Source organism: Numida meleagris, chromosome 3, assembly GCF_002078875.1.
Source record: "Numida meleagris isolate 19003 breed g44 Domestic line chromosome 3, NumMel1.0, whole genome shotgun sequence".
Taxonomy (NCBI): Eukaryota; Metazoa; Chordata; class Aves; order Galliformes; family Numididae; genus Numida; species Numida meleagris.
Window position 1 is genome coordinate 63,599,918 of NC_034411.1, and position 24,560 is coordinate 63,624,477.

At 38.6% G+C, this 24,560-nt stretch overlaps 2 protein-coding genes across 6 annotated transcripts; one reads left to right on the top strand and one right to left on the bottom strand.

The window, feature by feature from the left end:
- On the top strand, window positions 8-23,131 carry TRAPPC3L (trafficking protein particle complex 3 like). The gene is made up of 5 exons (XM_021392417.1): window positions 8-255; window positions 4,711-4,808; window positions 7,557-7,656; window positions 21,357-21,542; window positions 22,574-23,131. Exons 1-5 carry the CDS (start codon window positions 214-216, stop codon window positions 22,688-22,690), a joined length of 543 nt encoding a protein of 180 aa, XP_021248092.1. The 5' UTR covers window positions 8-213; the 3' UTR covers window positions 22,691-23,131.
- Window positions 3,051-21,334, bottom strand: LOC110396632 (protein FAM26E-like). 5 transcript variants are annotated; one of them, XR_002437117.1, is made up of 3 exons: window positions 20,078-21,327; window positions 10,017-10,129; window positions 3,051-4,109 (listed from the first exon to the last, which is right to left on the bottom strand). XR_002437117.1 is itself a non-coding variant. In XM_021392413.1 (3 exons), the coding sequence occupies exons 2-3, from the start codon at window positions 20,279-20,281 to the stop codon at window positions 16,824-16,826; spliced, it is 594 nt and encodes a 197-aa protein (XP_021248088.1). In that variant the 5' UTR covers window positions 20,282-20,498; window positions 20,631-20,846; the 3' UTR covers window positions 13,363-16,823. The 5 variants fall into 5 exon arrangements, 4 of the variants coding, with proteins under 4 accessions (XP_021248086.1, XP_021248089.1, XP_021248088.1 ...); XM_021392413.1 differs by lacking the exons at window positions 3,051-4,109; window positions 10,017-10,129 and adding an exon at window positions 13,363-17,213 and having other exon boundaries at window positions 20,078-20,498; window positions 20,631-20,846; XM_021392411.1 differs by lacking the exon at window positions 10,017-10,129 and having other exon boundaries at window positions 20,078-21,334.

The following is a 24,560-nucleotide window of genomic DNA, read 5'->3' on the forward strand; positions in this document are numbered from 1 at the left end:
ATTTCTCCCAAAGGGCTCTGTACACGTAGAGAATAGGAGGAGCATCAGCAGCACTACAGACTGCAGTGAGCACATCTCATGCAAAAGGCAGAAGAGAAGAAAAGAGAGACCTTTAGAAGAGGGAACAAGAAAATGCTGTAACAAGAGAAGAACATGCTGTTTGAGGAAGAAGCAGTATAACCTGACACATACATCAAGCTTTACACAAGCAACATGTCACGGCCTCTGGGAAGAAAGCAGGACAGCCCCAAAATAGTAAGACATTTTTTGCTATGTGCAATTGAAATTGTGCATGGAGAAGGAATGAGCTATTATTGTATTGTTGTGTTTTGTACAGATGTATTTCTGAACAGCTTGAAAGTATAGAAAGGACGGGGGTGAGTTTGCCAGTATTAGAGCAGAGGCTTGCTGCCCAGAGCACAAGGCACTGGGCTTGTTGCCGGGATCAGAAGGGTGGTCCTTTTGTACCCCACTGGACGCAGTAAGTCTTGGGAGTCTCTGCCAGAGATCCCTCCTATTCTTGCTCGCATCTAACCACAGCATATGCCAAGAGTGAGCTGATGCTCTGAGCTCTCCAGATCAGGTTTTCTACACCTTAGATTACATTCAGAATGTGTCTCCACATCAGGAACAGTTGATCTAAATGTCCTGTGGATTAGTTATAACAGACATTATGTAAGGAGAGGTACACTTGCTTTTGCTATAGATTGGGCAAACCGTTAGGAAATCCTATGGACTAGGAGAGTGTGTAGTGGAAGAAAATCATTCTTATGGAGAACTTTAGGGCTCATGTGTCTTAAACACTGCTAACACTAAGTTTCCTCAGAATCTCTATTGTTGAAAATTTATAACTGTTTAGGAATATTTTACCACAAATAATCCCCCACCCCCTTCACTATCCAAGACAAAAAAAAAAAAAACAAAAAAACAAACAAACAAACAAAAAAAGGCCAAACAAAACCAGCAACAACAAAAACCAGCAACAAAGAAATACGGGAATAATAGTACTGGGTCTTGAAGAGAAAATGTTTGCATGTTAAAGTATAATTGCATCATCCCTGCATATGTATAACAAACTGAAGAGATGAAGTTGCTAATAAGTAATTGTAGACAAAAGCAAAGTTACTGTCTTACTGGGCACTTGATTTTTTTTTTTTATTTTTATTTTTTTACTTTACCCTTATGTCTGAAGATCTAAATAGGCTCAGAAAGACATGGATACAAAGTTTCTAAGTCTGGAGTACATTCAGAAGCAGAAGACTAAGTACTTCAGATAACTTAAGGGTCAAAAATAGAAATGTCAGATAAGTTTATGTGCTTCTGTGTTTACGCAGTCATTAAATTAAACACAAAATGGAATCTGTTTCGTGTTTGGATGTTCAATTTTACCCACATCTTTCTTCAGGAACTTAGAGCCTCAGGACTTTCTGGGTGAGATTTTATGTGTTAGGGCAGTGGAAAAGTTCCAGAACTCTCCAAGACATTATTGTACCTATTCCTGAAAAGAAAAGAATTAGTGGATGACAAAGGTCTCCACTGGAAAATAAATACATGAATAAATAAATAAAATAAATATAAAATAAAATAAAATAATTAAGTTACATTAGTTAACTTATAGTAATTATAATAGTAATTATAATATATAAATATATATTGTAATTATAATAATATAATAATTATAATAATATATACTAATAATTAACTTACGTTAGTTTATGGAAAAAAAAGGTCAAATAAATAGGTTCTTTTTCCAGTTGACTGAAAGAGTGGACAATAATATCAATTATGTTGTTACACTGTGCTAATATTTCTCTAAGGCATTTGTCTTACTGCAACACTGACCTGTTGAGACTAAAACAATACCGAATCTGTATAATGTACACTTAATGCATTAAAAATTTGTTTATGAGAATTTGGCAAAGTGTGTAATGCTATTGTAAACAGGAGTTATCACCAAGGTGACTTTAAGATATGGTTCCACACTACTTAACATTTTGACGAGCGACATTAAAATGGAAACATTTATTAAACTTCAAGCTGTTGATGCAGTGGGAGCAGGAAAAGGTTTTTCTGCCAAGCCATTCTTCCTGTTCCATTGTTTTCATTGGCATTTACTGTTATTTTTCCACTGACTATAAATAAAAAGCACTTCTAATATGCCCACATGCCAGAGGCTTGCAGCACTTCTATAGATAAATTTCTGTCCAAGCATTTAATATGAGTCAACCTAGTCTCTCAGGCCTACAGACCAGCTACTACTCCTGCTAGATACAGTCAGTTCAGCAGTGCAATAGATATGATCCAGCAGGATCATGACCAAGGGGATAAAGGAAGGTAACTTTACTCCACATCAGTGAACAGCTAAGGATCCCAGTGTTTCCAGAGCTTTCTATACTCCTTCAACAGGTGGCTGTAATCCTTTCCCACCCCCACGGTCTTACTCATGAAACAGAGCCATACCAACTACATCCTCTGTACCGAGAAACTCAGACACTGTCTTTTCATAATTGTTACCTGTGCTTTAGCCAGTCTTGCTAAATCATTAACACCACGTACAGGATTCATTTTGTTCAATGTTAGCCACCTAAGTTTTAGGTGACTACTTTCAATTGCCTATTGTCTCATTACAAATTAAGGAGAGGAATGTTGTGCAAGGTAAACCAGATGTCAATCCAGTATACTCGTTTACCCTCTGGAGCCACCTCCTGCCTTCTGTACCAGATTTCTAGCTTTCAGAGGGCTAATATTACAAGAAATGATATTTCATCGCAATAGCAACAGAACTGTGACGCTCACATGGAAAACTAAAAAATAAAGCTAGAGTATGACAAAAAGAGAGTATTTGGGATGGCAGCACTGAGGAAAGCAAGCCGTAGGCCAATACTTCATCTGACTTGGCTGTGAAACTCATTCCTGCCAATGTGATTTATATTTTCCTTTAAGTTGCCTCTCCTTTAAATTTAAATTTTCCTTTACATTTCAGACCATCACGTTGTATTTCCTTCATTTTGCTGTTCATTAGAAAAAAAAAAAAGAATTGCATGAACCTGTGCCTTTTTTCCCCCATACTCCTTTAATGATTGTAATACTAACATTTACATAGCAATTCATCCACTTTCTCTGCAGATCACACGATGTACAATGAACTTGATGTTCTGAAACTAAAAGTTTAGAAATAAATATTTTCTTTATACATATATGCATGTATATATATATAGTTATTTCAGGGAAAAATCCTCTTGTTCTTCTCATAGATATCCTAATGCACTTTTATTATATTGCAGAAAATAATAAACATTTTCACATAGGCCTAGGCAGTTCTCTACATTCCTCATATCACAAGTGAGTGTATCTTTTTTGTCATGTCAATCAAGTAAATCATTCCTGTTTCTGAGACCATGTCCAGCATCATGTGCCATATAGAAGAATTTCTCCTTCAGTCATCATTTTCTGGTAGCAGCTGAGTGATGGAGCAGTTGGTGTAATTATTCTGCTGTTAACATCAACTGTTAGTAATGTCCAGCAATGTGTTGGAAACAATTCTGATAATTTCGGTGACACTATGTTTAGTCTCTTAGACCAGTCAGCACGCCCCTGCTAACCATACCTGCCTGTAGAGAAACTGCACAAGCAAGTGATGGCCATAAATCTGGGCCAGAAAAGGTTGTCCAAGCCTACTTGGGAAAAGGTGGACTCGCTTGCTAAATGAAAGGGAAAACATAAATCTGTATCTATATCAAGTATAGGTTGAAATTAATTTAGTTACAATGTTACATAACGGAGATTACACTTCCTAACAAAGATAAATCCTCTAAAAGAAAACTGTTTCCAAATCTTGGTAATCAAGTCTTTTTCAGGAAATACAGGCTTTTACCCTCTGTTTTTTGACAGGATATGAAACTTTAAAAGCAGGCCACATTAGAAGTGATGCCTGTCCATTTGCTTATGTGTAGTGGAAATATTATCACAATGAGTCTGTCTGGGTATTTGGAGAGCTGGTATTGACAGTAATTTAGGTTAGGGTGGTTCTGTGCGGAGTCAGGAGCTGAACTGTGTGATCCTTGTGGATCCTTTCCAACTCGGGGTGTTCCGTGATTTCTTGTAAAAACCTATAAAAAAGATGAAATGTCAGTAGTACTGATTCTTTTCTTCTTTGTTTATTGCTATTCTTGATACTTGTGCTGAATTACAGAAATTTTCCATTATTCTGAGCTAATATTTTTTTTGATTTACTTCTTATTTTTTTTGGAAGGAATGCAGCTGATGATCTGAATCAGACCAATCATGCTTTTGTGAAAGAACTGGAATTTCACTGTACACATTTTTCTTACTGTGAAAGGACTAATAGCTCAATTCCTCATGTATTCTCCCAGAAATTAAATGCTCGTCATTATGTTTGAATGGCATTTGGCAACATTTATCAATCCAACAGTTATATGTGCTTGAAGAATGCAATAATGTATCTGATGAAACTAGCTATATCGCAACAAATGGTTTTTCCGACAAACAAAATGCCTGCACAGACTTAAGAGATGATCAAGTCAGGCTCTGCTATACTTAAACAAAGGATTTCAGCGATTACATGTCAATGGACAGAAGCTTCTTTATTAATGTAAATGGTATTTTTGTTTGCTTTTACTATAGTAGCAGCTCAAAAAAAATTTTTTTTTGTAATTTGTTTCATTTTCAACTTCTAACATTATCTTGCAGAGCAGAGAACTTTTTGTGCTCACATATGGGGCTTTGGTAGCCCAGCTGTGTAAGGACTATGAAAAAGATGAAGATGTCAACAGCTGTTTAGACAAAATGTAAGTACTGCATTAAATATTCAGCTTCCTTGATAATGGAGTTTGACCACCTATATACTACCATTCAGATTTATATTTCCTGACTTATGGGTTCCAGCGCTGTCAAGGATTACAGACAACATGGGGGTAAGGTTAAATATTCTGCCAATAGAAAGAACATTAATTTGTGAGTTATGATGAGCAATTAATCTTTAAACTTCAGAAGAAAAGCATCAGGATTTTTTGATTGTTTACACTTGTTCTTTGTTAACCCTTTGATAAGCTACTAATAATACAGACTTCTAAACTTCATCTAGTTCCATGTATTATATATAATATGTATTATTACAATTTTATATTTTATAATTTTATATTTTATATTTTATTATATATAAAGTATATAATTTGCAGTGTCCATATTAACTCTTCTTTTCCACTCCTTCACGTCCATGTCATTTCAAATTACTCAAGCTTTTTACTTTTCACAGGTGTTTTCAAGTTAACATAGAATCGTAGAATGGCTTGAGTTGGGGGAGATCTCAGAGATTATTTAGTTTCAATCCCCCTGCTGCAGACAGGGTTGTCAACTACTAAATCAGGAACCAGATCAGATTGCCCAGGGCCCCATCCAACCTGGCCTTGAACACACCCAGGAATGGGGCATCCGCGACTTCTCTGGCAGACTGTTATACAATGCATTTATGTATCTACTGTTCACACAACCTTCCTTTGGCTTCCGCTCACCTAGGCTGCACTGTGGTTTTCTGACTTGGACACAAAAAAAGTAGTCATTCTGCAAAGTTGTAGGAATTTGGTTTTGGTGACCCAGTCAATAGACAGCCTCCTTCTATAGTCAACACCCTTCCCTGAGGGTATAATTCAGATCTCTCATTTTGGTACTCTATTGGCTTCTGAATGCTTTACTCTTAATCTAAAAGCTTACAACGAGGCTATAGTCCAGTAGTTGTCCATGGGAGTTAGTAAAAAACCATTGATCTGATAAAGAAAGTAATTTATTCACAAACTGAAGAGACAACATCCCTCGAATCGTTGTTTAATTTTAATCCTTCATTCAGCTCTAATAGAAATCATACATTAAAAAAACAAACAAACAAACAAACAAACAAAAAACAATACTTATTTCTTATGCTATGGTAGAAATTAGGAAATTCAAAAATTTCATTTTTGAAAGATGTGGAGATACATTCTGCTCCTTGTGGTTTTGTTCTTACACCTGTTTCTATAAAATCTTTTTGTTTTTCTTGGTAAATAGAGGGACTTGATAAAATATTGTCAGGTTTCATTGCTGCAATATGAACAGCTTTACTACTGTGACAATAAAAACAACCCAGCTTTGGGAAGAAATATTGTAGATCAGCAGATCTGTATCAGATGGGAAAAGTATTCTGATCTCTCCCTCTGTATAAATGCACATACACAATCTGTAGTGAGGTGAATGTTTTTCACTGTATAGTTGCCAAATAGCTGCTTGTATATTTATTATTCTTTTAACTTTGCAAACCTAAAGCATAAAATTTGAAAATAGTCTTGTGCATCACTAATGCACACCTTGCTAACTGCTGATTACTTATTTACCAACTTTATTGATATTGATACTGAAGTGATAAAAATTTCATCATTTTCTGATGCATAACATGCTGCAATTTTGATCCTCATGCTGCCAAAACCACATTCTGTCTTGTCATCACACTGAACATCAGATCACTCTTTGGCTTCTTGTCAAAAATGTGTTACAAAACCAGTAAGAAGCTTCACTGACTGCAGCCTGCCTTGCTGAAGGTGTAAGGCCTCTGGCATACAGGAAGAAACTAAAAATATCCACATATATGAACATGCAAAAAGATAATTTCCAAGTTTGTTCAGATTTTTTTCATAACATTTCTGTCAATTGCATAAACTTTGTATTTTTTTCCAAAAAAGCCTTGAAGTGATAATATTTATTATGCAGTCTGTGTAGCTACCAACTTCTGTTAACATGTAAGAGCTAGGAATGAATACTTGTTTAATGAAAACTTTCATTAACTTCTGTCCTTTTTTACTTAATTTCTCTGAACTTGTTGTATTTCAAATACAAAGTAAAGGTAGTAGTGCACTGAAACTGTATATTAACTGTCCACTTCTGGACTCATTCTGCAATGATTAGATGAAAGGAGAAAACATGTTACAGAAAAAGAGGGGATTGTGAAGGAAGAATGAAGACAGAGATGAAAGAATAAGAGGAAACAGATATTTGCTGAAGTCCATGTCAATGCAAGCACGAGTGCTGTGACGAAAAGGGGCAATTGCTTTGTCCTCTGGACAGAGATAGTGTGAGATGGACTCTGGGGATCACTCAGGAATGGAGAAAATTCTGTCCTATGTTGTCCTTTAGTGACAAAACAGTGTTAATCAGCATTTTTTTGTATATTATTTATATATTTATGTGTATTATACTCATATATAGTTTCTCATATAAGTAAATACACATATATGCATGTGTATGTATTCAGCATTCATATTATGCTTGCTGGGGATATCATGCTTAAAGGAATATAGTTCCCCATGCAACCATACATCCTACTGTGCTGTAAAATATGGCAGAAGGAAGAACCTAGACTATCAAAATCTGATGTCCTTAAGTCATTCATTTAGAAACACGCTTTTTTTTTTTTTTTTTTTAAATGAGAAAGCACACAAAACAGATTCAGAGGATGATAGGTGGGAAAGCCATCCCTTTTTGAATGTTAACTCTTTTTGTTCTCCCCTTAGGGGATACGGCATTGGTATGAGACTGATAGATGATTTTTTAGCTCATTCAGATGTGAAACGGTGTCGCAGTTATTCTGAAACCGCAGACATGATTGCACAGGTAATTAAGATTTATGTTCTTTAGAGCTTCATTATCCTCAGTTGTCTTAGCTTTTCCTTCTCTATCACTTTGATCCAGAAAAACATTATTTACATTTTCTGCTATGTGAGGATTGTCTGCAATCACACCTATGCATCACTTGTGTGAAGTACAGCTTCTGTCTGCAATTTCACTTCAGCTAGTATCTCACGGAGTTTCTCCTCGAGAGGAGATATCAGTTCCTACAGAACAAAAACATAGCACAAAAATTGTGATGCTTAGTGGGATAAGAATTTTGCAGTTGGTTATGAGAAACCCACAATGGTATGCTTGCTACAAAGGGTCATCAGAACCACAGAACTGATTCATGTCAGTAGTAGTTTTGTTGAGTTGCGGACAGAGATGTCACCAAAATCCGGATATAAAGCTCTCTAAACCAAACGATAATTCAGAAAACTGACATTACTTTATTGCAGCTCTGGGTGCATAGGGGATCTCTTTTCCTGGCATGCATGTGCAGGACCTAAAACACACTTATCATATACATTCAACATATCAGTATTCAAACATTTGCCGTGAAGCTCCCCCCTATACCAAGAATTCTAATACACACATTAATACATTGCAAAACTTGCAGCATCTGGTTTCAGTCAGCACGTAAGTTTATCCCAGCCTGCAAAGCCAGGATGCAAATAAGCATTCTGCTTGTCTGTTGCCTGCATTATTCTGTAGCATGCACACCAGACCCTCTAAACTCATTTATCCTGAGCAGGAGCCCAGCTCCTCTTATCTTTTCTTGCTTAGGCCTACTTATCCTGTCTGCTACAAAGTTTTACATAAAGGAAGCCTATCCTTTCTGTTCTTTATGTACCAACTAAATTGTCTAAGTCTTTGGTATCAGAGACTGTGGGATACAAGCTGTGAGAGGTTGCTGACCCCTGACCTAAGATGACCTTAAAGTCATTCATTAAGCAGTAACTTAATATAAGCTTATATAAGTTTATAAGCTAATATTAAGTCCTTCTATGAATCCAGTTTTTCCTACTAGCCTGTGAAATGTTTTGCCATTATAAGAGTTAAATGTTTATTTTTGTTTGCTGCTGCTTAAGCTAATTTCTTCTGCTTTTTCCAGAGAATCTGATGAACAACAACAAAAAAATTCAGTTTTACTAAGCTTCAAATTATATATTCCCTCAATCTTTATTTTCTAGAAACTTATATGGGTTAATCAGCTCAGAACAGTTCTTAAAATTTGCTATGCTCATTCCTACCATATGAACCCTTCAGAATATCCATAGTTTTCTCAGATGTTTTTTAACCATAGAATGGTAATATTTTGAAGAAGCTGATGAATGTTCTGCAAAATGAAGACTCCAAGGCAGGAGAGTCACAGATCTAATGGTAAAACAAACAAACAAAAAAATGAGTGTAGGTACTTCTACCCTCTTTGATGGAAATTTCCCTTTTATTGAATAACCTTTCACACTACTGGCAGACAAAAAGATCAAGGAGGAAACTGAGTAGCAATAGGGAGGTTTCTTAAGATAAAGCGTTGACACAAGGGTAAGTCCTGGGGAAACTTGAAGAGAAATCCATAGAATGTCTTGCCCTCCTAGACTGCAGAGTCACTATAAAGGAGATGGTAGTTCACAGATATGGAGCTGCCTCAGACCTATACATGCTTAGATCATTGCACACGATTCCTTTTGTCTTTAATGATTTTCAGTGTTGACAGGGAAGGTATGCCTGAGCTTTCCCATTCAGAAAAATTAACCACACTTTATAAAAAACAACTGTTAGCTAAGTGGTCATTTGCTGAAGTGGAGAGATCAGGGCATGAATTAATTGAACTGAGATTCATTTCCATGGACTTGTTTTGGGAGATGGAAGTATGTCTGGTATCCTTTTTGAGAATAATTTAAGGATTGCCATCAGCTAAATGTGATGTTGGCTGTAGAGCTGTGAAACACCAGGCTGTCTATACAGTGACCGTATGCATGCTAGTAGCATAGCTGTTTCTTATGTCAAAGTGCAGCTGGGTAGTACCAGGTGGTGTGTGATCCTGCTCACATCCATGTGAAACCATGTCACTCCATGTCAGAAATACCTAAGTAACCTCTGACTGTAATGGAGTGACAGAATTTGTATCATCATTCCAAAATGGTTGTTGCATGGGAACTGACAGCTATCACAGAAATAGAGGTAGGACATCTTTTCTGTTCTAATATGGCTTTAAAAGCAGTTCACTGTACATGCAGATATGCACAACATACACAAACACCAAATGTGCCAAAGTTTAAAGCAAAAGCAGGTGACATTACTAAAAGCCAGTCAGATCCTAGGTAACTGGATCTGGTAACTGGAATTTAGTGGAAACTAACTTTTGTCCTGACGTAAAGTGTGTCTTGGAGTCACAAATCAGGAAAAACAACAAAGCTCATTCTTAGGAGAAGCTGAGCCAGGGTAGAGGATCCATTGGAGGTTCTGAGGGAAGCTGAATGAAAAATACAAGAGAAACAACATTTCAATCACAGTATTAAAACATGCTGTCTCATTAGAAGAATTATGCCAGTCTGCAAAATCACCTCTTTGTTCACTTTTATGTTCCTCTTCAGGTGATGTATGTTCTTTGTTTTTTTCTGCCTATTTATATACATGCCAGATATCTGGTTTGCTAATTTCTGCATTACCTTGTTGTTTTCATATGTAAATTGCTGTAGTTTAACTGAACCATCATTGTCCAGTGTAGGAGACTCAGAAACAAAATATAGTAAGAAATTAAGGAAAAATACACTTTTGGTACAGGCTGTACTTCAAAGGACACTTAATGAGACAAAACCTTACTCAGAAAGATTGGAACAAACTTTAAAGCACAAAGTCTCTTGAAATTTTATTTTTAAGAAACTAGAAGAGGAGTTATGTGGAAAGAGCATATCCTTTCCAAGGCCAAATATGAGATGGAAAATATTAACAAATTTATTTGGCAAACTGTTTTTGATCCAACATTCAAGCGCATTTGTCTGCCACACATACCAACAAAAAGTATGCAAATAACCCAGAGAATAACTGTTGCAGTTGCTGGTTCAAAACTGCACAGCTTTCTAAATGTTCTCTTTAACTCTTCAGTTACAGTGTTCTAAGCAAGGAAAAGAATGCTGAAATATTTAACTCCACTAACTCTTGAGGACGAATGTATAGGGTAAAAACAGTTAAAAGGTTAAAATAAGGCAGTTAAGCACTTCAAGTACTTAAAAACAAACATCTGTAAACATAGCTGTTATCCTGCAGTCCTCTGAAGAACAAAGAAGTCTGTAAGGTCACGCCATGAGTGCTCACCGCGCAAAGTTTCCATGTAAAGGCAAGGAGATGAAACAAAAGAGAAAGCATACAGTGAGGAGTACAAAGCCAGCTTGCCCTATTAATAAATAAATAGTGGAGGAGAAGTATACCTAAAGCAGTCATTTTCTGTGACTGGGGCTTAAAACTTCATATAATGATTCAGACTGCAGAGCCTGGGATTTACTGTTATTTTATAGTGGACTGCAGGAAGGCCAACATGGGTTGGTTATCAGCCAAACAAAGTCCTTCTGCATTGAGTTCATATGGTGCTCAATGGCTCCCTGCGTTAACATTGTGATTTTGCATAGACTAAGCAGGCCACCTAAAGCCAGTCTTTATGCTCCCTGGCAAATTGATATAAGAAAATGGAAACCAACTGAGGAACAGTACCACGAGCAATGCACAGCTGAAGAAGTAACATCTAACACTGGATTCAGAATTTGTGTCTAAATATAACTAAGGATTTGAACTAAGCTAAACTAAGATTTTATAACTAAGCTTTTGAAACAAGGGTGATAATTTTTCTCTATAATACTATGAAATCAAAATTTACTTTATCCTTCCTCAGAACTCTAGCATCATTGATCTGTTAGAAAAGAGTTGTAAAGAGTAAACAATTCCAGTTTTAGATCTGATCATGGAATTATGTCACCTTCTATAGCACAGGGCCGCCAGGGCAGGGACTCCAACCATGTCATCCTCCAAAGCCAGAACTGCAGGGGAATACATGAGATTCCCTTTCCCACTGGGGGTCTTGCCACACAAGGCCCCTATATATTGGCAAATGAATCACAGAATGACTTGGATTGAAAGAGTTGTAAAAGATCATGTAATTTCAACCCCCTGCAACTCCCTGCAGTGGGCATGGCTGCCAGTCACCAGCTCAGGCTGCCCAGGGCCCCATCCAACCTGGTCTTGAACACCTCCACGGACAGGGCATCCACAGTTTCTCTGGGCAGCCTGTGCCAGTGCCTCACCACCTTCCAAGTAAAGAATTTCTTCCTAACATCTAACCTAAATCTACCCTCTTTTAGTTTAAATCCATTCCCCTTCTCCTGTCAATATTAGATAAGGTAAAAATTCAGTCTCCCTCCTGATTGTAAGCTCTCTCTAAGTACTGGAAGGCCTTGACGAGGTCTCCTCAGAGCCCTCTTCTCCAAGCTAAACAAGCCCAGCTCCCAATGCTTGTCTTCATAAGAGATGTTCTCCAGCTCTCTGATCATCTCTGTGCCCCTCCTCTGGACCTGTCTCCAACAGCTCTACATCATTTTTGTGTTGGGGCCCCAGGCTTGGACACAATACTCCAAGTTGGGCCTCTCAAGGGCAGAGCAGAGGGGGACAGTCACCTCCCAGCTCTGATGGCTACTCTTCTTTTGATGCAGCCCAGTATACCATTGTTTTATTTTCAGACTGCAAGAGCATGCTGCTGGCTCATGTCCAGCTTTTAATCTATCAGGATCCCCAAATCCTCCTCTCAATGAGTTCTTCTCACAGTCTGCACACATATCAGGGACTGTTGCAATCCGAGTGCAGGACCTTGCACTTTACCTTGTTGAATGTCATCAAGTTCACATGGACCCACTTTTCAAGTTTGTCCAGGTCAAGCAATGGTCAGCCTGAAAGTCTGATAGAAACTGGCAGAGTCTACAAAGCTCATAAATGTAGTTCTACAGATCTCATCAGTGAGCAGGAAATGCAGTTTGTTGTGCTAAGTGGTACGCAGTAAACTGAAGCATGAAATGTTGTACTGTAAAGAGGTTGTGAGTGCATGGGATCAGCAACACATTGCAAACCCCTTGAAATATATTATTCTTTCCAAACACGGACTGGAAAAGTACTAACAATGAAAACTATGCCAGTAAAAAGTTACTTTCCCTGTCTTTCCCCTCTTTCTCTTCTAAGTACATCAATTAATGTTCTTGATTAATCTTTTTCTTATGTCATCTGGTTTTATGGTTTAATTTTTTAAAGAGTGAATTATCAGTTACTTTGCAACACTACTTATGCATACAATCCATTGTAGAGTTGTAGGGAAGTGTCTCCAGTATATCAGGAGCTGATAAATTAGTGACCTCCTAACTGTTTATCATAGCTCTAGAGTGTATCTGAGCACCGTCAAAATTTGTCTGAGTTTTAGCCTTGCTGCTGAAGAAAGATGGGCTGCAGTATGAGAATCTGAAAAAAGGTTGTGGTACATTTTAAATGCTGACTGCATAGATTCCTTGTTTGACATTAAGCAACATATAATCCCATAGTCACATTTTCAAAAGATAGTTCTGCTTGTTTTTCTTCATATAGGTTCATTATGATAATGAACTTATATATTTGTCCAACAGATATTCTTTTTGATTCCATTTCATACAGATAGAAATGAGGCAAATTCAGAAATGTAGCTTTTGAAATGATTTATTTATTTCACTTCTCTCTTTTGGAGTCCCAGAGAAAGACTGAGAGGCCTTTGTTCTACCCCTAGGGAAGCTGTGTATGGTAGTTTTAAAGGAATTTCTGTCCAGTCATAGCCTGGTTGAAAAAAAATTTAATTTCTTATCTATTCATAGAATTACTTATGTATGCACTTTAATTACTTATACTACTGAGACATTTTAAAAATTTGCACTATATAGTTTTCAATTTTGCCTTAATTTGGTGCACTGTTGCACTGCAAATGAGACACTGGTTTTGCATAATTTCCATGCAAGTTGTCTTTTGCACCAGAAATTTTAACAATGGAATTTGAAAGATTTGTCATACCATAATGCAAAGCCCAGCTGAAACTAAATCAAAAGCATATGAGGGCCTAGCACATGTAACTAGATATCGTTCTTGTAACTCAAACCTGAAGTTTGAGCAGCAGATGTGTAATATAGCAGAAAAAGAGATAAGACAAATTAACTGAGAAAAATGGGTTCTCACTGAGGGGAAGAAATGATTAGATTGAGTTACAGGATGTGAAGTAGAAAAAGACCAGATACTTCTGTTTATTTGTGGACTCATATTTGACAGACATCAGAGTTAATGCGAAATCTAAGTTTTCTGAGATAAAATGTTGATTGTGCCTTTTTTTTGGTCACTTTGTTTTTGATAGTATTGAAAATGATCTTCTGTGATGGCTGCTGAACTTTAATTCAGCGACAATGTTGATACAAAACAGCTTTTGTGATAGCTGCTTGAGGAATAGAGTTAAATTTGCCAAAATCAGATTCTAGCTGAAAAAAAAAATAGGTCAAACTGGATTTTATTTTTATCTGTTTTGATAGAACTATTCCAAGAACCACATGGCAATTGCATTAAATCACAGACATTTTGGAAATGCAACAGAGCTAGAATAACACAGCCCTGGAAACAAAGTTCAGTGAGGTTCTGAGGCTCCAGCCAGACATGTTGTAGTACTGAGCATTCAGCAGCTGTACTTCAACGTGGAGACCATGCCACGAGGCCCAGGGAAAAGGGAATGCAGAAGAAGCAGCCCACTGCAGCTGGCTGGCCAAAACTACCAGATCTTTCATGCCACAGGGCTGTTAAGTACAGCCTGTCTCTCAGCAGATGAGGATAGAGGACTGATAGCTGCAGCCAGCATCTCCTCACACTCTCAATACTAATCAGCTATGAGCATGAAGCAAAGGAAGGGTGAGGATGGTGCACCTCTTTCACGTTGTCTGGATGAAAAGATTGTCCAAACTGGAAGTGGGACCACTTGGTCCTCCCACCTTTCCTTCCTCTCCCATATATGCTTTAACCTTTGTGTCTCAGCTCTTACTGGGCAGTAGAGAACTCGTCCTTATATCAAACCACCTTCTTCCTCATATTCATATATCAGATCGTTAATCTACTTAGTGCCCTCCCTGTTTATCTTTGCTTGCTTTGGTTTTCTGTGGTGTTGGTGAGGTGAACAGATAGCTTTGGGAAGGGAAGTTTAGCAGAGCATTAGCAATGTTTTTTCTTTCAGTAGGCCTGAAGTAGAAGCCTGCATTTGATTATTTTGGAAGGACTGAGAGGAGTTTAGTCTTTCCTTTTGAACTGCATAAAATAAAGACCTTCTGCAGGATACAGAATCCTACAGGATCAGTAGGAGACTGTATGAATGTCAGAAGAAAATAGGTAAAGAGAACAAATCAAAGGGAATCATAGAATCATAAAATAGCTTAGGTTAGAAGGGATCTTAAAGATCATCTAGTTCCAAACCCCCTGACATTACACAAATAAAACTTAGTTTGTGAACAGTTTTCTGAGTGAGATCAGAAGACCTATGATACGGGCTTTTACAAACAGCATCCGTCCAGTCTGTTGTAATCACATATTCCTTTACATACTCAGAGCTTCACCCATGCTCTGGTTGTTTGCTCCCATGAATTTTGTGAAGTGAAATGCTGTGGTTCTGTGACAACTTGCAGGTCTGTCTTACTGTTGTCAGACATGCTTGCTATTGTGACTTTCGTTTTGGAAGGGTTGCCTCTAGGCTTTTAGCTGCAGCACGTACATTGAGGTGTGTGACGTGGCCTAAATCTGCTGCAAAGTGAGGCAGCTGGGATGAAAAAAAAAAACCAGTAGTATAACATTTACTCAAAGACCACAAAACTTTCTAAACATGTTAAAAAAAATCTAATCAGATAGTGGAACTAGCTACATTAAAAAAGCAATGGTCTGTAAATGCAGATAGATTATTTTTTCTTCTTGAGAAACACAGTGAGTATGTGAAGAACTGAGTAGTGTATATTGTTTTGTTGATAAGAGCCCGATTCGAGCTGTGCAAAATAACGATTCTTTGCACACTCAGGGAGACTGGCAGTAAAATTCTGCATAAAAGCCTGCCCAGTCATTCCAGGGAAAGAAACTTGGCGGAAACCTGACACCTCTTTTATGCAGCATTTGCAAAGGCTCAGGCACCCTATGGGAGAGCCATGTTGTACATTCCATGTGTATGAGGTGAAGAAAAAGTCTGTGGAGTGAGAGGCCTTATCCATAGCAGGGGCTGTGCCCCACCTGTGCTCTGACCTGCTCACATCTCTGGCTCCAGACACATTCTGCGTTTCCTATGATGTTAAAAAAAAATATGAAAATCAGCCCTCTGCAAAAGTATTTTCTCATCTTAAAACTTGGAGTTTTCTTCCAAGCCCTCTGTCATATGCTGGCTGCAGGCCTAGTATTGCTTGGTAGTTCTATGCTGCATCAGAAACACCCTTCAAAATTGTTGGTACCTAAAATTTTGACTGTAAGATTTGTCCCAGTAATTACCTGGCATCTCACTGTTAAGTGAAGTCACTGCTCCATGTCCTCCACAGACATCCCAGGGATAAGGAGGACAGGTTATCAGTGCAACTATCTATGGTGTTCTAGGTGCAACAGGAGACCAGAAACACTGAGATGCCCCGAGTGGCCAGACATCTTCGTGCCTCAAAACCTCCTGTAACTGGAAACGATTTGGCAGCAAAACCTTCACTTTCTGTGGGCTGCCAGAAAGCCACACACTTCTTCTATTACTGTATACACCCACTTCAAATTGCACTGCTTTAGGATAGGGTTTTGATTTATATAGGACAGGTGTGCTATAGCACCTTTTACATAGGATATTGTCCAAACCCTCTCACAAGTTATTATTCAGTCCTTTTTGCTGTTGTCTCTTGAACTGGAGCCAATGACATCAGCATTGCATGAGCCTGAAGTGCCAGTGAGGACTGCAGTCTTTCCACTGTTGTAGAGAAGTAATTTCATTTCATCAAAAAAATGCAAGTATGAAACTGAGAGGAAATGTGATCATGAAGAAAAGGGCCACCATGAAAAAAAATACAGATGAAAGAAGCTAGAAGTATGCTGTATTGGCAAAATAGGAAAAGGCTAAAGATACATGTGATCTATGGTATTTCCCCTCTGTTTACGAAGTCATAAGTTGTCTCTCTTTCCTCATTGACTTCTTCCTGGCCTTCTTCAACTAGCCTGTGAATTGTGCTATAATGCTGTTTGCTACTGCTGAAAGAGTAGAGCTGGGAAGCATTTTCCCATGCCTGAAAAGCTGGCAGGGGGATAACTTCTGGCTTCCTGTTCTCAAAAAAACACTTCAGGTTTCGCTCGCTCAGCTTGGTGGCATACAGCTGGAAGGTCTGCTCCAGTTGCTCCTTCTCCTTCTCAACATACAACTTCCAGAACTTCAGCTGGAGATGGCTGACTTTTGACTGGCAGCTGGCACAGCAAGTGGTTAGCAGGGAGAAAAGAGCCATAGCCACTATCACACACCAGCCTAAAATCTGGGAAAACAAAAGAAACAGGCCTCAGGTTAAAGTGAAAACACTATTTAAGAATGTGTCAGAGAGACTGTGCTTTGTATAGCAGGCCTGCTGCTCTTCTAGGGAAACTACCGCAGACATCTCTTCCCAGTTTTCATTTGTTGACTGGCATTAGTGTTAATGGGGCTGCCACATGTGAATGAAAAGAAAGCAGAAGTCAAGATCAAGGCTTCTCTGTACTGTTCATTTTGGTGCCTCTTTCTCAGGAAAGTGAATGAAAGTTGCTTTTGAGGTAAAACTCTAAAAAAAGTTGGCTTATACTAGAGGCTGTCTGCCCACAAAGAGATAGGCGTTGCCTCAATTTTAAGTGATCCCATTTTATAACAAAGAGAACTTGGATAACAACAGCTGAAAAGACCAGTGCAAATGCAATGGCAAATACAGGAACAGATGAGCTCAAATCAGACCTCAGCTACAAGACCACACACAAAGAAAAATTTAAGAGAAGTCTAAATGATCAACCAAATAATGCTCCAGCTGAATAGTGTTATACAGTAAACAGATTGGACCTGAGAGGAAGGAATAGTGTCTGGACAACATAAAGAGGATTTTGATGAGAACTTACTGCAAAATATAATGATCTGGCATGTATTGTATTGGAATTGCTCACTGAATTCTGTCACATAGAGGGAAAAGAGCACAGGTAGAATAAATTGTCATGATCACTGGATGGTAAATGGGTTTCTACCTCTTGAGAACATTAAATATAATCACTCAGCAAGAATTAGGATTAAGATACAGTTTTGAATTGTAACTAACTAAAAAACCACAATGGATAAGTAATTTTTTCCCAGATTAATCAGTCTTTTAAACCATTAATATTTTTAAATGTGTTGTTTTCAGTCTCTTTTTCATTAAAAACAAAACAAAAAAACCCCTCTTTTTTAGCACAAATTAGTTAACAGGAATATATGTCTTAAAATTAAAATCTTGTTGCAAATTCTTCCTGGCCCCTTCCATTTCTTCTTCTAGTAGATTCACTGAGATCTAGCCTATTCCTATGAATTATTTTTTACTTTGATGAACCAGCCCTTTGTAGAGGAAAATCTTTTTTTTATTCCAAAACTGTTTCAAAATCTTCTTCTTGCTCATTTCTGTGACTAGAGAGGGCAAGAGAAAATGGAAATTACATGTCCATCAGCAGGTCTGCCTTGGCACTGAAACAGTGCACAACACTTTTACACACTAATTAGAAATATTTGCCGTATTTTCAGAGATCCCTCAAGTTTTTTCAGCATCCCTCAAGTTCTTTGTAGCTACTTCTGAGTTTGACCAAATTACGTTAAGAATTTTTCAAGGGAAAGAGCGACTTCCATGGTTATAGCAAGGAATGAGGGTGGAAAAACATGCGAGCAATTGTTTTTGTGGGATGACCTCCTTGAAGGAGAGCAGAGGTGTGGATGCAGGTTTTTCATGCCTAATACCACTGTCCTTGCCAACAGCTTCGCCCACCTATTCCACTGTGATGTGTAACATTTGCAAAAAAAATACTTGTTTCCAAATAAAGTAACAAATTCCAGTGTGGAATAGATCTTTCAGTTTTCAGAGACCCATATGAATTGGAACTGATTTCCCATGCACTGTCTTAATGGGGATGACACGAAGAGCTGCAGTCTGCCTCATGTGAACTCTTGGAAGGACATTAAAATAATAACTCCCAGTAAATCTTTGTATTTAGCCAATGGAAATATGGAAAGTTTCCTTGGGGAAACAGGGAAGTCTGACTAACAATTATTTTTAGGGACTATTATGGAAGAATGATTTTGAGTTATTTTATGCACTTTCTGCTCACTTCATAATAACTAACTATATCTATAGGTTTTTGAAATATTGTTGTTTTTAGAAGGCCTTCACTCTTTTGCAGTTTGGAGAATGAACCTATCTGTTCCCATGTTATACCCTGAGTCACCGATCTTTCACTATTTCCTGTGGTGCATACAACTTCAAGTCTTAAGAACTATTTGTTACTTCTTTCTAAAACTCTCAGTTAAGTTGCTTTGCCTGCACTGTAGTCTTTGTCTGCATTCCAGTCCCATTTGCCTGAGGAAATGAAAATAAAAACAGCTCTTGGATAGGAAACAAATCCAGATGAATATAATCATCTAACAAAGACTTACTGGCTCCACAGAATGCTTCTTCCTGCCATATCCTGACAATCATCTTTCCATTATTTTCTATAGCACTTTTTTCTCCTTTCCTTTGTTTTGGCTTTTTGTCTCTAAGTTTATTTACATTACAAGACAATGAAAACAACTGTAATGCACAAGTATAGCAGAATGTAATCTCAGCCTTGCATTCTCTGGTTTTATTTTATTGTTTTTTTCTTCTTCCAAGCAGGACAAAAAGATGCTTTAATCTGGCATCATAAACTTGAGAAATGCAAACAGAAACAAATTATCTAAACAGTGAGTCACAAATCTGATTTTTCAGTATTTTCCTACTGCTAATGATCTAAGATTTCTTTATGGTATGTATAATGAAATAAAAATAGGAGATTGTGGTATGCATTTGTAGTATAACAGACCCCTCAGATAGGGTTACAACTGTTGATTTGGCCTCCTAAACAGTCCAGTACTGTTTTTCTCTTCAGAGCTCTCTTCTTTCAGACAGACAGCTTTAAACTATCCGATTTTACTGATCCTTACTACAGTGGACCTACCCCCTTCCGGGGACATGTCATGGTTCAAACTGAACTAAAATATGATTACTGAATTTGGCAGGGCTGCATTATGACAAAACTTTATGTGAAACCCATTTTAGCACCTTCCACAGATGAATCACAGCACTATTGCAAACTTTAATATCCTCTGAGTTGTTTTTCTTACCTGGGACTGTGCCTGCAGTGTTAGCTTGAGTTCCTCGCTCTCTGAAAAGGGCATGGTGCTTTTGTCACAGGACACCTTGTGCAGCTCCTCAAAGCACTTCACAGATTTGTTGCGGCAAATGGCATCTAAGTAGGCAGGATTTCTCAAGCCACTCATGGCACATTCATAAAAAGTCCCGTTGAGCAAAGCCACAGAAAGCCACATCACTGGGGCTACCAGAGCATTTAAAGTGATTTGTCCAAAGATGATGAAGAAATGGCAGATGTTCCCTTTGGGGAATACTTTTCTGGGGTTCACCCAGCAGCCTGTGAAGAGCTTCCAGGTCTTGCTGTTCAAGAAATATCCAAAAACAAGCAAAACAAAAGCTGGGGAGAAGAGAAATACCAAACCATACTTGAAGTTTTCATTGCTGCAGGGGCATCTGAAAGCAACAAGAGAAAATGCACGTTCACTTCCCAGTGTCAGCAGAGCCATAACGCTGTAGCCAATTGCAGTTCTCCGGTTCATAAAGAATTTCAGGATTATTTGGAAACCATCCATATCCGATACTCACCAAAGAGGTAAAAACCAAAACACTTATCTTCAGCTGTAGCAGCCTGTGGCTGTGTGTTAGAGGAGAGCTCTCTACAGGCAGGACAGCTGCTGTGAACCTGGTGCCTCAGCGCTGCCTGGGTCATGCAGTGATCTCACTAAAAATGCATGCATATAGGACCTCTCCACCAGCAGACCAGATGTTGTATATTTATAGTAATGCTAACCAGTAGAGGCACAAAAGCAAACCCCGCCCTGTTATCAAATGCGTCTCGGTAGTTTTATTCTTTTTTCTTTTAAGTTGTTCTTTTATTATTTTTTTCTTCTTGGCTGCAGGTGGAGAACTGAGTAAACACACTCAGTAGTTGCAGGAGCTGTGATTATGTTGCTGGCAATCTAGGGCAACATAGTGCCCAATATAGAGCTAATGGCCCCAGGAGAGCATAACGGCACTGTGAAAGCATGACTGATAACAATACAACTGTTTTTTATGGGGCTGCAAATGCGGGAACATCAAGGAGAGAATAATCAGCCTTACAGTGTACTGCTCTGGAGTATCACACAGCTCCAGATTTGTGATTAAAACGGAACACAGAAGAGACATATCTAGTATGATCTCAAGCCTACCTGCTCCTTATTGCTCCCTATTTTCCTGGAGCAAAACGAATCTGCAGGATGTTGCACCCTAAAGTTTCTCCTGTGGTTTGTGCCCATCAGATTCAAGTGTCTGGGTATCCTCCTTTTGCAGGTGGCTTTCAAGATGTACCTGGGGGTCACCCCCAGTGTGAGCTGCAGTAGTGCTGCAGGAAATGAATTCTCCTTAATCCTGGACAAAAACCCATTAGTGGACTTTGTGGAGGAGCTGCCAGCAGAGCGAGCATCCCTTTGCTATTGCAACCTCCTTTGCGGAGTCATTCGAGGTGCCTTGGAGATGGTAAGGAAGCACACATGCATTTTCTTCATTCTTTATTAATGAGCAGAGGTGTAGGAATGCTACACCTCTTGCTCAGATAACTGGAGGAAGCTTAGTAGTATTAAATTTCTTTCTCAGATTTAATGTCTAAACTGAATCTGAAAGGCTCAGGCTGATCCTGAGGTAAAGAAGCACACAGGCTGGCTCACTGAGCACAGTCTCAGCTGGGCTCCTTTGAGGGCTGGTGGGCCAAGGAGACAGCTAATAAAAAACAGGGGAAGCCGGGGTGCTGTGCTGGTCTTGTCATCTGCTCCTTATTCCTATTTCATTTTCCTGTATAGATATTATTGATAAAAAACATCCCTGATTCTTTCCATCCTTGATCTACGAGGATCACTAAAACTTTCTCATGTTACAGCAGTACAACTGCGGCATCAGGTGAAAGAGAGAGCAGAATGTGGATGCAGAGAACATAAAAACCAAATAACCAGAAGTATACTAGATAACTTTACAAATCATTTAAGGCTCTTACAAAAGAATATACGAAGGCCATAATCTGAATGCCACTGAGCTGTAGAGCTTCTGTGTCATTTTCTGAAAGATAACATTTGGGCTGCATTATGTTTCTGTCAGTGAGTATCTGATTTGTCATTTGTCTTATGTTTCAAGAAGGTGAAAGCTGCGTAAGTATTATTTCTGTAAACCAGTCTCTGAATTATGGTATATGATATATATACAATATCCGACCAATTAACAAAATTATTAATAACTTAAGTATATGATCAGGAAATGTTGTGATCACAGAACCAAGTACACATCTTCAGTTCTCAGAGCAAAGCAAAACGCTGGAATGATGATTAACATATTATACTAATTCTAGTGCACCTAGGATTCCTTTCTATTAATTTGGTTTGGAAAGGTATTTTTAAAAATCTAAAAATGCATTTTTTACAAAACCCGTAAAAGAGGGTCCCCTTGTGGTAAGAGAGAGATGAAAAGATGGTTACATTGGAGAAAGGAGACCAACTGAGTGCTTCTTTGCTTTTTCCTAGGTTCACTTGGCAGCAGAAGTGACCTTCCTGCAGGACAGGCTGAAAGGTGATGCTGTTACAGAAATAGGAATTACATTTTTAAAGAAGGCTGAAGACAAGAAAGCAAAAAAGAAATAAATGAAAGAAATATCGAGATAAACCTTTGTTAAGGGATGTTCTAGACCTTTTGTTTCTGAAGATGAAATGCAGGTTAGAAATGTTTCCTTGAGTCATCTGCACCACTCAGATGTCGGAAGGATGAAGAGATCAGAAAAGTAAAGATGAGGTCAGAGCAAAAATTTTAATCCTCATGGCACAGGTTATCAATACAAAAATCAAAATGCCTTTGCTCTTCCTTTTCACATAACCATACTCTTGACATCAGTGGATGCTTTATCTCAGTATTCAGTGCATGCTGGGTGCAAAATATTCATTCAGACACCTAATATTTTCAGCTGAGCATGACTTTGTTTTTCCATTTTGTTTTTTTGGTGAAGTTTAAAAGCGTGTTTGATAAAATATGCTTTATTTCCCTGTCCAACTGTTGTTAAGAATAATAAATCCTAAAATATGCAGTTTCTCACTGTGAGGTGTCTGCTTTGGTATGCGATGGTTTGCCACTCACTGTCCTTTACACTGGTCATCCTCCTGCCTTTCATTGAATCATAGAACCATGGAATCACAGAATCCTTAGAGATCAAAGGGACTTGTAAAGGTCACAGCTCCCTGGCAATGAACAGGGACATGCACAGCTAGAGCAGGTTGCCCAGAGCCTGAACCAGCCTTGCCTTGAAAGTCTCCAGGGATGGGGGATCAACCACATCTCTGGGCAACTTGTGCCAGTGCCTCACCATCCTCACTATAAAAGACCTTTTCCTTATATTCAACATAAATCTACTCTCTTTGAGCTTGATGCCATTTCCTCTTGTTCTATCACCACAGACCCTGCTAAAGAGTCTGTCCCCTTCTTTCCTGTAGCTCCCCTTTAGATACTGAAAGGCCGCTATCAGGTCACCTCACAGCCTTCTCTTCTCCAGGCTGAACAGCCCGATCTCTCTCAGCCTGTCCTCATAGAAGAGCTGTTCCATCCCTTGGATCATTTTTGTGGCCCTCCTCTGGACGCACTCCAACAGGTCTATGTCACTCCTGTACTGAGGACTCCACATCTGGGCACAGTACTCCAGGTGAGGCCTCACCAGTGCAGAGTAGAGGGGCAGGATCACTTCCCTCAACCTGCTGGCCACCCTTCTTGTGATGCAGCCCAGGATATGTTTGGCTTTCTGGGCTGCGAGGGCACGTTGCTGGCTCATGTCCAGCTTCCCATCCACCAGTACTCTCAAGTTTTTTTGGCAGGGCTGCACTCAGTCCTTTCATCCTTCAGCTTGTGTTGGTGGTGAGGGTTGGTTAGGAGTATTCCAACTGAGCTGGGGTGCCTTGTGCAAGTGTCAAGTGCTCAAGTGAGCTCAGAGATGTCACTGCTGGTTTTTCTCATGGCTACAGCTTTTAGACATCTCTCCAGATGTAGGGAAATTCTGAAGGCTGCTGCTGAAGTGGGGGAAGTGATCAAGAAGGTGATGATGCAATTTTGTCCACAAAAGAGGGCAGTGGTATCATGCTACAGATGTCTATGAAAAGAGGAGGGAGTTACAGAAGAAATATTCTTAGAAAAATGGTGACAAGTAATAGAAAAAATAGTGATACAAACTATGCTACTATTAGTTGCAGACTTTATCTAAGCTGTACAAATGCAGCATTTGGTAGCATATTCCCAAAGTTTGTTTATCAGTATTTCTTTTTAGTGTAAACACTTCTTCATAAATAGAAATTTTCTCCTTCCCCTAATAATCCTATGTGTGAAAATAGAATCATAGAATCATAAACTCATAGAATCATCAAGGCTGGAAAAGACCACTAAGATCATCTAGTCCAACCATCCACCTACCACCACCATTTCTCACTAAACCATGTCCCTTAGTACCGCTTCTAAACATTTATTGAGCATTTCCAG